This window comes from Cololabis saira, chromosome 18 (genome assembly GCF_033807715.1).
Source record: "Cololabis saira isolate AMF1-May2022 chromosome 18, fColSai1.1, whole genome shotgun sequence".
NCBI lineage: Eukaryota > Metazoa > Chordata > Actinopteri > Beloniformes > Belonidae > Cololabis > Cololabis saira.
The window spans coordinates 2,935,935-2,951,925 of record NC_084604.1 but is presented as its reverse complement, the minus strand read 5'-3'; the positions used below and the strand labels follow the sequence as shown (position 1 = coordinate 2,951,925).

Genomic DNA, 15,991 nt, shown 5'->3' with positions numbered 1-15,991 from the left:
TTTTTTTTTAAATCAGGACTTTTACTTTTACTTCACTACATTTAAAAGTTAAAAAATATACTTTTACTTCCTTACTTTGACATTCGCCACTTCATTACTCGTTACAAATTAAAATAATCAAAGAATTATATTTTGCAAGAAAGACAGTTTATTTCATATATCTATACCACATTTCATTCACCTGAAAGTGAAATAAAAAAAACAAGCAAAAAAAAAAAAACAACCAAAAATTATCCTTAGTTTTGGTTGTGTTGCTTCTTTTCATGCGTACTATAAAATACTTTTACTTTTGATACTTTTTCCAAGATACTTTTGATTTCTAAGTACATTTAATGTGAGCTACTTTAAGACTTTTACTCAAGTAATTTTCTTATGGGTGACGTTAACTTTTACCAAAGTCTTTTTCAGTTATGGTATTTCTACTTTTACTTAGTTACTTTTTTCCATTACTCTATGCACCTCTGTGCAGTGGTCACTTGTTCCTGGCAACTCTTCCAGCTCATGTTTACACTCCCGTCTGTCCTATTTCCTCAGTTCCTACCCCTCTTATTTTACCATCTGATATTTTTCACACTCTGCTGCCGCTTGTTCCTTTTCCCTGGACTTTTGTCTTGATGTGGAACACGGAGGGGGGGGGGGGGGGAGACCAAGAACCTGCACCACAGCCTCATACGCTGCAGGAGCAGCAGGAAACAACTAGGGCTGGCAGTTTAGCGTGTTAATTAGATTAATTAATTACACTGCTAATTAACGCAATTAATTATGAGTGGGAAAATGCGTGAGTATTTTAAATGTGTCCCATTGAGGGAGCCGTAGTTCACTCTGCAGTAACAGGTCACTTCCCTCCTGCTGCTGGTCAAACTAACAAAGACCTGACAGACCTGGACGACTCAGGGGAGACTCAGCAAATCTTTGTTAGGACCTTTGGACCTGCAAGTTTATGTATAAAAAGAAAGAAGACGGGACTTTCAACAAGAACGCAGTGATTTGTACATTTTGTAAAAAAGAATGTTCCTATCAGCGGAGCTGCTCCAGCCTGAATTATCATTTAAACACTTAACATGTCCGGACAAGTTCCACTGTAAACGTTACAGCTACTAAATTTAAATTTAAATGTATTTATTTGATGACAGGGACTGTACATGTTAATGAACACGAGTGTAAACATGTATGGTTATAGCCATAGGCTAATTTCCACCATTCGTCCCTGTGGCAAATCAATGCCAAACATAAAACATAAAATCAGACACCAGCAAACAAGGAAGACAAGATATAACAACGAAAGACAACATTTAAAAACACGACTAAGCTAGATAAAATCAATGAGAAATAAAAACATGTTACAATTGATACCAGTAAGTGACCGTCATGTTTAAAGTGCTAAGTGCTTAAGTGCAAGAGATTTAAAGTGCAGGGATTAAAGCAAAAAAAATATTTTTGACTGAAAAAATTTTTTCACGCCAGTTCATATGCGGTCGCTTCCCAAAGGTTTCAAGTAAAAAAGTTAAATGCTGTATTAGCCCTTCTGTTTTCTAATACAGCATTTAAGGTGTAATAAGACTTTAACCAACACTATTTAAATACTCGAGACCAATAGCATTTTATAGGAGGAAGGTGTTTTTGAGCAGTTTTATTATTGTTAGTTTGCTTTTAATTTATGGTCCACATCAATTGGTCATTAAAGCCTTAGGCCTGTTCTCCTAGATCTGAGTCGACCTGGTAAACTGCACTTCTTCATCCAGTTGACCAGCTGCTCTGATGTCACTGCACTTGGCAAGGCTTTGGCCAAGGTGATGAAAACATCCTGGACTGTTTCATGGACAATCAGTGATGGTGTTAGTGCAGACAAAGAGATGATGTTATTGTTGAGAGGAAGGTTTTTCTAAATCACATGGCGTCAACACCGCCCATGGGCCTTCGCAATGCTTTGTTTTAATTAAACAGTGGGATTCCCCTGGTCCGCACCAGTTCTAAGTTTAGCTGCTAGGCGCCAGCCGAGGTGACAAGGCTCGCCACCCATCCCTTGATATGCGGAAATGTTACGTAATTGCGAATTAAAAGTTGCGTTCCCTATTGAAACAATACGGACACATATTATGCTCTTATTTATTGATGTCATAATCTACAGGTGAAGGTCGGAAAAGTTGAATATATCACAAAACTTCATTCGTAGTAAATCCAACTAAAGGTGAAACAAATATCTTATTTCCCACTACATTTAAAGTAAGATACTTCAAGCCTTTATTTGTTATAATTTTGGTGATTATGGCTCAGTTTATCAAAACCCCAAATAAAAAATCTAAAAAAATTTGAATATTTTATGAAATCAATAAAGAATTCAACCATCAAAATTATAACAAATAAAGGTTTAACATGTGTTGCTTTGTATGTAATGAGACTATGTAATATATTAGTTTCACCTTTTAAATTTAAATAAATTTACACCATATTCTAATTTTCCAACCTTCACCTGTAGCTATATTCTACATCTGGGCTGATGTGGACTTACAGTAGCATAGGAGCAGAGGCTATGGTTGTCTGTCTGTACAGTCGTGCAAATCCAATGCTATTAAAGCACTTTAAACCAAAGCATTTTGTTTTTTCATATAAAATAAATACATTTCTATGCAGTTTAGAAGTTTTGGGGATGTTGCCTTTTTTGGCGCCTGCGCTGCTGAAATCAGGCATTCCTTATTTCTATTTCTGAAAGGTGGTAAACCTAGAGGAGACCCGTCGGGGGCCCGCGTTAACGGGTCCCCGACGGGCGCCGCAGCTGGGGAGATCCGCGAGAAGGGCCCGGTGCGTCCAGAGTCGCCGCCGCCGACCGCCGTACCCGATCCCCCCCACCGGCCCGCCTTCCGCGCGGCGCCGGAAACCGGCCCGCGAAAACCCCCGCCCGACGACGCGCGAACGCCGCCTGGACGAAGGCCCCGCGAGGCGGGCCGGGCTGCCGAGCCTCCGGCGGCGGGGAGAGGAGGGCGACGGGGCTACTGCTCCCCCAGCCGCGGCTCGAGCCCAGCCCCGCTTCGCACCCCAGCCCGACCGACCCAGCCCTTAGAGCCAATCCTTATCCCGAAGTTACCGCCTCCTCTGCTCTGATTGGCTAATCCAAGGCTCCGGCAGTTTTATTGGTTTACAACAGCGTCAGTTTAATGCCTAACACGATTTCATTGGATAGTCTAAAACTATACCACAACAAAACTCACATGCAAAGTTTTTTTTCCAATTGACGGAAACTTTAATCCCTGTAAAGTGTCAATGCAGTTTACACATCGTCCAATTATTTCTTTAAAGTGCTCCAATGCTCAGATGTATAAAGTGCTAATGCATATTGCACATTGATTTCTTGCTAGTACTTGCTAGTACTACTACTTGAATTGCTGTATTGAGTCAGCTTTAGTTTTAATTTTGAATTGAGAGTCTGCTTAAGTGCCTATTTGAGACTCAGCCTTATTTTATTTCTGAATTTTATTTACCGGTATTTAACTGTATTTGCATTGCAGTATTGAATAATGCACCTGGCCTAATTGGTTTGCTGATGTGCTTGAGCTTTTTCTTTTGAATTTAATTTAAGAAACACACTTTACCAATAAAAATGTGGATTTCTAATCTTCTCTTCTTAGTGTATTCAATTGATTAGTCATGCACTGCAATTTTGCAAAGTCCTAGAATTCGAATTCTTTATTTGGGGACCTTTAGCAGATATGACATTAAAATGTGATTAATTAGATGAATTAATTATAAATCCTGAAATTAATTAGAGAGCACTAGCAAGAAGCCACCCCGACACAGATGTCACACATGTGAAATCTGCTCACGGAGACCAAGATTAACTTTTTAACCAGACTGTTAACAAAGTCAGTGGAGCTCACTTTTAGACCCCGAGTGGTCAGTAGAGGAACTGCAATTTATCCTGGTGCCACTCGTTTATTAATACACGTATTACATAATCACACCCTCCACGCAGTATGTAGCACTGCATCTCCACAGTCACACGTTAGTGAGAACAAGCGTGGCAAAGTGGGCTCAGCATCCAACCCAGGTAGGAAAGAGCTGAAGGTCAGACCGCCAACTGCTCCACCCACGGGCCCACGGGTCCACGGCCACCCCACCCAAAGATGCTGCATCCTGCCCGTCACCCACCCAAAGATGCTTCATCCTGCTGGTCACCCACCCAAAGATGCTGCATCCTGCCCGTCACCCACCCAAAGATGCTGCATCCTGCCCGTCACCCATCCAAAGATGCTTCATCCTGCTGGTCACCCACCCAAAGATGCTGCATCCTGCTAGTCACCCACCCAAAGATGCTGCATCCTGCCCGTCACCCATCCAAAGATGCTGCATCCTGCTGGTCACCCACCCAAAGATGCTGCATCCTGCTAGTCACCCACCCAAAGATGCTGCATCCTGCCCGTCACCCATCCAAAGATGCTTCATCCTGCTGGTCACCCACCCAAAGATGCTTCATCCTGCTAGTCACCCACCCAAAGATGCTGCATCCTGCTGGTCACCCACCCAAAGATGCTGCATCCTGCTAGTCACCCACCCAAAGATGCTTCATCCTGCTAGTCACCCACCCAAAGATGCTTCATCCTGCTAGTCACCCACCCAAAGATGCTTCATCCTGCTAGTCACCCACCCAAAGATGCTTCATCCTGCTAGTCACCCACCCAAAGATGCTGCATCCTGCTGGTCACCCACCCAAAGATGCTTCATCCTGCTGGTCACCCACCCAAAGATGCTTCATCCTGCTGGTCACCCACCCAAAGATGCTGCATCCTGCCCGTCACCTTCATGTTCATGGGTCGTAGAAACACGAGAACTTGAAAAACTACTTCTCCACCAGCTACATACAGCACTCATATCTCTGCTGTTTCTCATCATCAGTTGCTGCATCGGCAGGACTAAGGGCCCGATTTACTAAGATCCTAAATAAAGAGTACTAAATTGCGTGTGCACTGAAAAAGTTTGCGCGTGCTGTTGTTGCGTGGTTTGCGGGTGATCAACTAAGATTGCATGCGCAATTGATAACAGGTGCAAACAGCAGTATTTAAATGAGGTGTTGCACGTCTTACGGTTTGCGAGCCCAAACTCTGCGCCATGGAGAGTCTGGATGGAAAGCACAGTCACAAGTCACAAGCGCAAAATGAAATTGAACGAGTTGGAGTTAGAGATATTAGTGGAAGAGGCAAATAAACACATTCATGAACTACAGCAAAGACATTTAAACATTACCAAAAGAAACGCAATATCGGAGAAAATCTGCGATAGAATAAATACAGTTGGTAACACGAAAAACGGAAAAACGTCTGGTTTTTTCATATTTCAATTTTAGGCACAGATAAAAAATACGAAATAGAAAAACGGGCCACAGGACTGAATTTGATTTTAATATTGAATTGGTCGGGTTTGCGTGACCCGGCGGTGCTCGGCATGATCTGAGGAGAAAAAGACAATCAGACACAGAGCTGGAGAGCGCTTTGATTCAATCTATTTATGAGTTAAGTTTTTATTCAGATGTCCACAGTATATTGCAAATATTATATATTATATAGCAAACACTGACAGTAAATGTGTGACAGACGGGACCATCATATGGCAAGAAGAGAAGAGAAGTGTTCAGAACAGCGCACAGAGCGCACACTAAAGGCTGATTTATGGTTCCGCGTCACACCAACGCAGAACCGACGGCGTAGGCTACGCGGCGACGCACACCGCAACGCGACCCTACGCCGTCGATTTAACGCAGAAGCATAATTCAGGCGAAGCTGCAGTCTGTCTGCGCTGATCCTGACACAGCGGGTCGGAGCGGATTTGGTCATGATGTTTAACCTGTGTTTTGTGATTAATAAGCACGGGTTTTAATTAAATGTAATTTACGAAGGATGATTTCACGTTCAATAAGATAAGTAATCAATAAAATACAAAGTTTTGGCACAAAGGCTTGGCCTGCTTGTGGGCGAGTGGAGGGGGGCACATTAAAAGAAGGTGGCAAGATATAAGGCGGAGAACTAAAGAAAAAGTGGCCTTTAATAAAACTTGTGCAACCATTTTTAAAATAGCATGCAGCAGAATAAAGACTCTCTCTCTGCGTATTCTTTGATTTTGGATGTCGCCTCCTTGCCACAATAACAGCAGCAGCAGATTAGCACCTTCCTTTCCAACGTATTAAATACAGACGCAATCACAATACGCGCAATTACTTTCAGGCTTGGTAAATCTCATTGCGCGTGGTAAATGGAGCAATTTGCATCTTCCCCTCCCAGTATTTAGGATTTCTGCCAGGTACGCCCCATATTGATTATTCATCAGGGCAAAAGTACTAACTGAATTGCGTGTGCAATTTTGCGCATTTCAGAGACGCAGTCGTCTTTGCACGCTGTTAGTAGATCAGCTCGCACTTTGGTTTGCGGGTGCTGTCAAGTTTGCACACGTTTTAACACACGCAAACCTTTAGTAAATCAGGCCCTAAGAGTCTCCAGTCTCCCGACGGCTCTGGTTGAACGGCCCGACAAACCATCTCAGATCGCGCTGTTTTCTTTACCGAGATCACAAGGAAAGCAGGACAGTGATCTCCTCTCCATCCTGTTTATTTATCTTTTATCTCCTGGTGCTGTTTATTTATCTTTACTCCACCAACTCCAAATATTAATCACTTTTCTAAGTGAACAGCGCTAACGCAGTTCAAACAGCAGGTGTATCCGCCCCTTTAATCTGATTGGTTTAGAGTAAGTCGTGTTTTATCCACTGCTCTGCGTCCCCCCCACGTGGGGTGTGCTCTTATGATTGGCTGGAACAAAGAAAGACATCTGATTGGTTGCAGATCCTTCTGTGTTAAAAACGTATTAGTGGATCGAGTCATGTCAGGGGAGTCTCAAAAGTCACACGCAAATCCAGCGCAGCTCACAGACAAAAAAACGTTTGTAAACCAGGTTATATTTGTGTGTGCATCAAAAATACATTTGTATATCTTGTCCCACGCACGTGTGAATTGTTCTGTGCATTTGTGAAACGGTGTGTGTATTTGCAAATCTGTCTGTGCATTTGTAAAACTTGTCCTGTGCATTTGTGAATTATGAGACTGTTCTAGCTCCATACATGCATGGGTGTGTATGTGAGCACCATGCATGTGTGTGTGTATGTGTGTGTGTGTGTGTGTGTGTGTGTGTGTGTGTGTGTGTGTGTGTGTGTGTGTGTGTGTGTGTGTGTGTGTGTGAGGACCATACATGCATGTGTGTGTGTATGTGAGGACCACGCATGTGTGTGTGTATGTGTATGTGAGGAGCATGCATGTGTGTGTGTGTGTGTGTGTGTGTGTGTGTGTGTGTGTGTGTGTGTGTGTGTGTGTGTGTGTGTGTGTGTGTCTGTATGTGAGGACCATGCATGTGTGTGTGAGGACCATGCATGTGTGTGTGTGTGTGTGTGTGTGTGTGTGTGTGTGTGTGTGTGTGTGTGTGTGTGAGGAGCATGCATGTGTGTGTGTGTGTGTGTGTGTGTGTGTGTGTGTGTGTGTGTGTGTGTGTGAGGACCATACATGCATGTGTGTGTGTATGTGAGGACCACGCATGTGTGTGTGTATGTGAGGACCATGCATGTGTGTGTGTGTGTGTGTGTGTGTGTGTGTGTGTGTGTGTGTGTGTGTGTGAGGAGCATGCATGTGTGTGTGTGTGTGTGTGTGTGTGTGTGTGTATATGTGAGGACCATGCATGTGTGTGTGAGGACCATGCATGTGTGTGTGTGTGTGTGTGTGTGTGTGTGTGTGTGTGTGTGTGTGTGTGAGGAGGATGCATGTGTGTGTGTGTGTGTGTGTGTGTGTGTGTGTGTGTGTGTGTGTGTGTGTGTGTGTGTGTGTGTGTGAGGAGCATGCATGTGTGTGTGTGTGTGTGTGTGTGTGTGTGTGTGTGTGTGTGTGTGTGTGTGTGTGTGTGTGTGTGTGTGTGTGTGAGGAGCATGCATGTGCGTTGCAGCAGGGTGTTTGTGTGTGTGTATGTGAGGAGCATGCATGTGCGTTGCAGCAGGGTGTTTGTGTGTGTGTATGTGAGGAGCATGCATGTGCGTTGCAGCAGGGTGTTTGTGTGCCTGTGATCACGTTCTCATGACGGTGTGATGGTGTAACCGAGGACCTGGCAGACAGACTGGGCTAAAGGACCATAACCCTGCAGAATAAATAAACACAAGTGAGCTGAGCTGGTAACCACTTCCCATAATGCCACAGGCCTGACAGAAAGGCTGAGAGAGAAAACAGTAAAAAGCTGAGATGATTCATGAGTTAAAAGGAACATGGAGAGTTACTCAGGCAGTTCCATTAATATATGAGCAGAGAGTCTGTGCAGCCTCTTCTGCTACCGTAAGTCCAACACAGACACGATCCTGAAATGAAATCAGCACATTTCACCAACTGGAAACATCTGGAGCGCCATGGAAGGAAAAAACAGACTAATAAGATCAGCTCCCACCATATATCAGGCAAGAATGGCCCAACATCCCTCCCCCAAAGGTCCAACAACTGGTTTTCTCAAGTTTCAGGGGGAGGTTCCCTGTGGGGGTCCTCACCTCCCCCTCCCGGAGGGTCGGTGATGGATGGAGACTTCATCCTGCAGCCGCTCCTCATCACACACACCCAAACAAGTTGAGAACAGAGGCGGCAGCGCTCTCCCCGCTGCTCACTGTCCAACCAGTGACTCAGTGAGGGGGGTGGGGGGGGGCCTTATCTGCTCACTCCTTCACGGTACCACCCGGCTCCCTGCCAGCAGGCCGCCCCCAGAGCCGGCGCCGCCTCTCTAATCAACAACAGCTTGGAAAGCTGTTATGGCTGCACCTTGGACTCTGGTCCGGTACAGACTTCAGATGCAAGCGGCTGATTGGACCAGAGGAAGCACGGTCAAGGCGCGAGGGGCTGGGCCTTCAGGAAGAGGTCACGCCCAGCAGTTTGTTTACGGCGATGTAGGAGGGAGGAGCGGGTTTGGGCATCTGGCCGCTCATCCTTCCTCCCTTGTCTCTTCTTCACGTGTCACAAGTCAGTCGTTTGACCTTAAACCCCGGGGGGGGGCAAGGAACATAAAGCACTTGACAAGGACAGCTGTTTGGAAGCCGAGGGCAGGAGAGGTGCCGAGGCTGCCGCCCCCGCAGTGTCCCGGTCCGTCCTGGAACAACACCAGCTGGGGTCCTCAGAACCAGCTGATCCGTCCAGCAGCAGTCCCCACGTCCAAATAAACAGCCTCTGTCCAGCTCCTCTACCCCCCCCCCCCCCCACCTTCAGCTCCTCTGCTCCCCTTCCCACCCAGCTCCTCAACCCCCCCTCCCCCAAGCCCTGCTGCATTAATGGTTTTACAGATGACCCAGTCCGCCAGCGTGAATGCCGACCGGGTCGGACTACAATACAATGAATGATTAACTGGCTTTATGAAGCTTTCTGATCCCAACACAGACGCTGCACACCTGAGAGATTGTCGTGGTTTGTTACTTCCTGTTTTATTTTGAAGTGTTTCAGTTCTAGTTTGAACTTCCTGTTTCCCATCTGCCCTGATCGTCTGCACCGGTGTCTCGTCAACCCTTCTGTATATCTAGTCTTGTCATTCCCTTGCTCCCTGCTGGTCCGTACTGTTTCATCCCTCCATGTTTCCATGTCAGGGTTTGTAGTTTCTTTTTTATTCTTGTTCCGGGTTTTTGCCATCCTGCTAAGCAGCGCTTTTTGGTTTTCTAAGATGTTTGTTAAATAAATCACCTTTTTGAAACTCCTGCCTCCTGCTCTCCTAAATCTGGGTCCTACTCCAACCATTTCCTAACAGAGATAGTATAAGAGCTTCCCGGCGAAATAACTGAACGTCCATTCAGGGCCGCCGCAAAGGGTGTGCGAACCGTGCGACCGCACGGGGCCTCGCGCTATGGGCCGTTTTTTGTACATCAGGCAACATTTTCTTTTAGTAAAAAAATAAAATGTAGATGCACCCAGATTGCAGCCATAGGCTAATATATAGTCATAATAACAACAACAATAATAATAATAATTAAAGCTGCAAGCAGCAATGAACGGGCCCTCGCACTCACGGCCACCGCCCCCCATAAGTATCAGAAATGACACCACCCACGACTTCCTATGTCAAACCATTCAAAAGTTATAGCAGAAAAAAGGGACAACCAATCAGAAGAAGGGGCGGGGCTAATTTAAGCCAATGAAGGTCAAGGGCTCCATAAAGAATCCCATGACACCACCCACGACTCTCTATGTCAAACCATTCCAAAGTTGTAGCAGAAAATCCGGACAACCAATCAGAAGAAGGGGCGGGGCTAATTAAGGCCAACGAAGCTTGAGGACTCATTACAGAGTCCCATGACACCACCCACGACTTCCTATGTCAAACAATTAAAATGTTATAGCAGAAAAAAGGGACAACCAATGACAAGAAGGGGCGGGGCTAATTCAGGCCAATGAAGGTCAAGGACTCCATACAGAATCTTATGACACCACCCAGGACTCTCTATGTCAAACCATTCAAAAGTTATAGCAGAAAAAAGGGACAACCAATCAGAAGAAGGGGCGGGGCTAATTAAGGCCAACGAAGCTTAAGGACTCATTACAGAGTCCCATGACACCACCCACAACTCTCTATGTCAAACCATTCAAAAGTTATGGCAGAGAAAAGTATTCTAGGGGGCGCTGTTGAGCCGTTAGGCCACGCCCATTAATGCAAACCATTAAATATCAAATGTATCACCAAGTCTGGCTTGCATGCAAAATTTGGTGACTTTTGGAGAACTATCAAATATGGACCAATCACATGAAAGGGGGGCGCGCCTTTTGGCGTCTAGCGTCGCCACGGTAACACTTTTGAAAGAGAAAAGTAATGCGTGGCGTCGCAGGATGTAGACTCACATTTTGATGTATAACACACCTGGGGGCACGTTATGGTTCGGGCTGAATTAACTGCCGTAGGAATGGCATAAATTTCGCCAAAATGACACAATGTATTCAAAATGGCCGACATCCTGTTCGGTTTCGGCCATGGCTCCAAGAGACTTTTCTTTAAGTTGTGCCATGATACAGGTGTGCAGCGATTTTCGTGCATGTACGTCAAACCGTATTGTGGGGCTTGAGGCACAAAGTTTTCCGGGGGGCGCTGTTCAGCCATTTTGCCACGCCCATTAATGCAAACCATGAAATATCAAATTTATCGCCAGGCCCTGCTTGCATGCCAAATTTGGTGCCTTTTGGGGAACTATCAAATATGGACCAATCAGATGAAGGGGGGGTGCGCTTGTTGGCGTCTAGCGTCGCCACGGTAACACTTTTGAAAGAGAAAAGTAATGCGTGTAGTCGCAGGATGGAGACGCACATTTTGATGTATAACACATCTGGGTTCATGATACGGTACAGGCCGTATTAATTCTCGAAGGAATGGCATATATTGCTCCAAAATTACGTGATTCATTCAGAATGTTCAAAATGGCCGACTTCCTGTTCGGTTTCGACCATGGTGCCAAGAGACTTTTCTGTAAGTTGCAACATGATACAGGTGTGTACCGACTTTCGTTCATGTACGTCAAACCGTATTATGGGGCTTGAGGCGCAAAGTGTTTTCTGTCTGAACCAATCAGATGAAGGGTGGGCGCGCTTTTTGGCGTCTAGCGTCGCCACGGTAACGCTTTTGAGAGAAAAAAGTAATGCGTGGTGTCGGAGGATGGAGACGCACATTTTGATGTATAACACACCTGGGTGCTCGTTACGGTTCGGGCCGTATTAACTGCCGAAGGAATGGCATAAATTTCGCCAAAATGACACGACTAATTCAAAATGGCCGACATCCTGTTCGGTTTCGGGCATGACGCCAAGAGACTTTTCTTTAAGTTACGTCATGATACAGGCGTGTACCGATTTTCGTGCATGTACGTCAACCGTATCGTGGGGCTTGAGGCACAAAGTTTTCAAGGGGGCGCTGTTGAGCCATTTTGCCACGCCCATTAATGCAAACCATTAAATATCAAATTTTTCGCCAGGCCTGGCTTGGGTGCAAAATTTGGTGACTTTTTGGGCACGTTTAGGGGGGCAAAAAGGCCCTCCTTTCGTCAGAAAAATGATAAGAATAATAAAAAAAATACAAATAATTCCTACAGATACAATAGGGCCTTCGCACTGAAGGTGCTCGAGCCCTAATAATCACAAAAAGTCAACAATATAACACACATAACATGGCATATGCATTCACAATAAAAATGACGATAAAACCCGTGCTGGGGAAATGGATGGTTTGTGAACTAAAGTGCTGTAGTGCTATGTTGTATCTGCTGTAAAACATGATAAATAGTAATAAATAGATAAATAGTTGAACATTACAGTGCTGTCAGTACATGAGTATGGTACATGCAAAATAAAATAAGTGGGAAAAAAAAAAAAAAAGAAAAAAGGGGGATGAAAAAAGAAAAAAACTAAAGAAAATGGAAGAGTTTATTGCCTCTCTGAAAGACTCGTTTGATAAATTTGTTACAAATATCACCGATGCGACCGGGTCTCAAGCAGCCATGGGGCCCCGCGTCGAGGCAAACCCAGACGATGATGAGGCAGGGGAAGGTATCCAGTATTTTGCTAATTGGAGTTAAAATTGCGCATATAGATACCCGATCCGACCCGAAAAACCCAAAGATTTCGCGCGCGCTCGCTACACTCACGCGCGAGGCCCCCCCCCAGTCATTTCGCACAGGGCCTCGCAAATCTCCCAGGCGGCTCTGCGTCCATTTACAGGGGACAAAAAATACCGTACGCTGGAGCTAAGGGGGGCAGACACAGGCTTACCAGGTGAACGTAGGGCACGAAGTAGCCATAGAGGGCGGCGGGGATGCCGAAGGCCCAGATGCGGTAACCCACCGACTTCCAGATGTTGGTGTTGAACAGCTGGCTCATGCGCGAGCCTCCCGTCTGGCTGCTGACCTTGACGGGCAGCAGGGGCCGGTAGGTGAATCCGGCCAGCATCAGCACGAACATGAGGATGCAGAGGACCCGCATGGTGTTCTGCAGGCCCACCTTCTCCAGCAGGCCCGACATCACGAAGGGCAGGGTGACGGTGAAGAAGCTGCTGCCCGCCGTCACGATGCCGTTCACCAGACCCAGGCGCTTCTTGAAGTAGTGGCCCAGAATGACCAGGCTGGGCTGGTAAGCGAAGGAGCAGCCGCAGGCGAACACGATGCCGTAGGTGAAGTACATGAGGCTGAGCGACCTGAAAACACACAAGACGTACGTCAGATAACAGGCGTGTGACGACCGAGGAGACGGAACACAAACCACATGAACACGCCTTATTCCCAGAGGGAAGGAGCCAGGAGGGACACCATTGACCAATGATCCGGCTGAACGTTTACACAGGCGTGGCCGAGGAAGATGAGGGTACGGTAGCGGACCGGCATTCAGGGCATCTTCATCACTTGCTGTCCTCAACACACCTTCTAGTGTTCTTAAAACAAGCAGCAGCACCGAAAACTAGAAGAAACATCACTTATCCGGGACCCGGGCTGAACCTTCAGTAGATGTTTGGATCAGCAGGTACTCAGAGTAGATGGTTCCTTCATCAGGAACTCTCAGCAGATGTTCCTTCAGCAGGAACTCTCAGTAGATATTTCCTTCAGAAGTTTTTCTGTCTGCCTGGAGGGATCGGTATCCCCCTCTGCTCCTCTCCCTTTGGCGTTCCTCAAGGGTCTATACTGGGGCCTAAACTCTTTTCCCTGTACATGTTTACTTCACTGTCTGGAGGACAACAAAGCCTGGATGGCTTTAAACTTTTTAAACTTTAATGAAAATAAAACTGAGGTCCTAGTTTTTCGTCCCAGTGCTGCCTGTGACTCAGATGTAGATCTAGGACCCCTAAAGCCACATGTCAAAATACTGCCAAAAACCTTGGTGTCATTTTGGACTCTAACTTTAAAATGGATAGTCAATTTAACGCAGTTGTAAAATCTACTTTTTCCCAGTTGAGGCTTTTTTCCTAGGTTAAGCTCTTTTTATCTTTTGAAAGCTTTGAGAAAGTTATACACGCCTTTTTGTCATCCCGCCTAGACTACTGCAATGCACTGTATGCAGGCGGTAGCTGGTCCTCCCTGTCCCGTCTGCAGCTCGCCTCCTAACCAGCACGCCAAGGCGGACCATATTACACCTGTGCTTGCAGCTCTATATTGGCTCCCAGTCCGTTATAGGATCAATTTTAAAATTATTTTATTTGTTTTTAAATCTTTACATGCACCTGGTCTTGGTCTTGCACCTTCTTATATCTCAGGTCTTTTATATGTCCATAGACCTTGTCGGGCTCTTAGGTCAGCTGACCAATTCCAGGCTACAGAGAAGGATTGACCGGGCCTTTGCAGCAACTGGCCCCCAAACTCTGGACCGAGTACGCCTGGCTCCTTCAATGGCTGTTTTTAAATCTCATCTTAAAACTCATTTTTACTAGCATTTAACTCGCCATGATTGTTGTATTTCATTTATGTGTTTTACGTTGTCCTGTTTTCTTTTTCTTTCACTTGTCCAGCACTTTGGTCTGTTGTTGTTTTTAAAGTGCTTTATAAATAAACTTGAACTTGAACTTCAGCAGAAGGAACCCTCTGTAAATGTTTCCTTGAGCAGGAACTCTAAGTAGATGTTTCCTTCAGCAGGAACTCTCAGTAGGTGTTTCCTTCAGGAGACGTTCACTCCTGGGACATACACTTCTGCAACCTTCACTCCTGGGACGACGGACAGCTGTCTTGAATGTTCTCCACTTGTGGATATTTTTTCTTAATTTAAACATTGAACTCAAAATTGTTTGTAAAAAGTTTCATAACCGTTTCCAGACTGATGAGTAATAATCACTGCTTCTCTCATGACCACTGCTGATATCTTTCCCTCTTGGCACCTGAATGCTCCAGACCAGCAGGTCTGCTCCCCGGCTAGTGATCAGTTCATCACTGACGATGACCAGCAGCGCCGGGCTGCAGCCTACGCTCTTAGATCCCGAGAGGCAATAAAGGGAATGATGACGTCACAGATGCAACTTCACAGTGGGTTACGCCCACTGAGTGGCAGAAAAACTGAGTATCAGAAAGACTGAGTATCAGAAAGACTGAGTATCAGAAAGACTGAGTGGCAGAAAGACTGAGTGGCAGAAAGACTGAGTGTCAGAAAGACTGAGTGTCAGAAAGACTGAGTGACAGCGTAAACTTTCAGTGTGAGCAACCAGAAAATATCTAAAATGGGAAAGAGCTGTTGTGCGATCGACTGTACTCATAGATTTAGCAAGAAATCAGAGTTATCGTTTTACAGACTGACGAAAAATAAGCTTAAGAGAGACAAATGTATCGCTGCAATTCACAGAAACAACTGGATTCCAGACACCGAAACGTGGATTTGTGGTTCCCATTTTGTATCAGGTAATGTTGGATTTTTGGGTAGATAACGTTAAACGGTCAAATCATAAAGTTCAGTGTCCTCATCACTTTAATTTCTACAACAAATCCTGCCTTGAAGTCGGACCAAGCGTCAAGACTTTTGTAAGCCTTCAAGCTTTGCTTCGTGTATTTCCCCGGTGTAGAAATGAAGTACATATAAATATCAGGAAACTGGATTTGTGGCCAAATATTAATATCCATGGACCACTGGTTCTTGGTAACTGTACCAAATATTAATGTCCATGGACCACTGGTTCTTGGTAACTGTACCAAATATTAATGTCCATGGACCACTGGTTCTTGGTAACTGTACCAAATATTAATGTCCATGGACCACTGGTTCTTGGTAACTGTACCAAATATTAATGTCCATGGACCACTGGTTCTTGGTAACTGTACTAAATATTAATGTCCATGGACCACTGGTTCTTGGGGTAACTGTACGGGTCACTGTCAAGTCCAACTGCCGGGGGGGGGGGGGGGGGGGGGGTACACGCTGCTCAACAGTATTTTGAAAGTGACTGCAGTACCAGTTTTGGCCATTTCTTACACACGGCTCCTTTAAATTTAAAATAATAGTTTTTGA

At 45.4% G+C, this 15,991-nt stretch overlaps 1 protein-coding gene across 1 annotated transcript in view; it reads right to left on the bottom strand.

Annotated features, from left to right (window-relative positions):
• The window catches only part of slc16a10 (solute carrier family 16 member 10), a 59,488-nt gene that overhangs the window by 12,411 nt on the left and 31,086 nt on the right, over positions 1-15,991 (bottom strand). Inside the window, exon 3 of the mRNA XM_061746343.1 lies at positions 12,788-13,208. Within this exon, the coding sequence (XP_061602327.1) occupies positions 12,788-13,208 (421 nt within the window). The remainder of the gene's footprint in view (positions 1-12,787; positions 13,209-15,991) is intronic.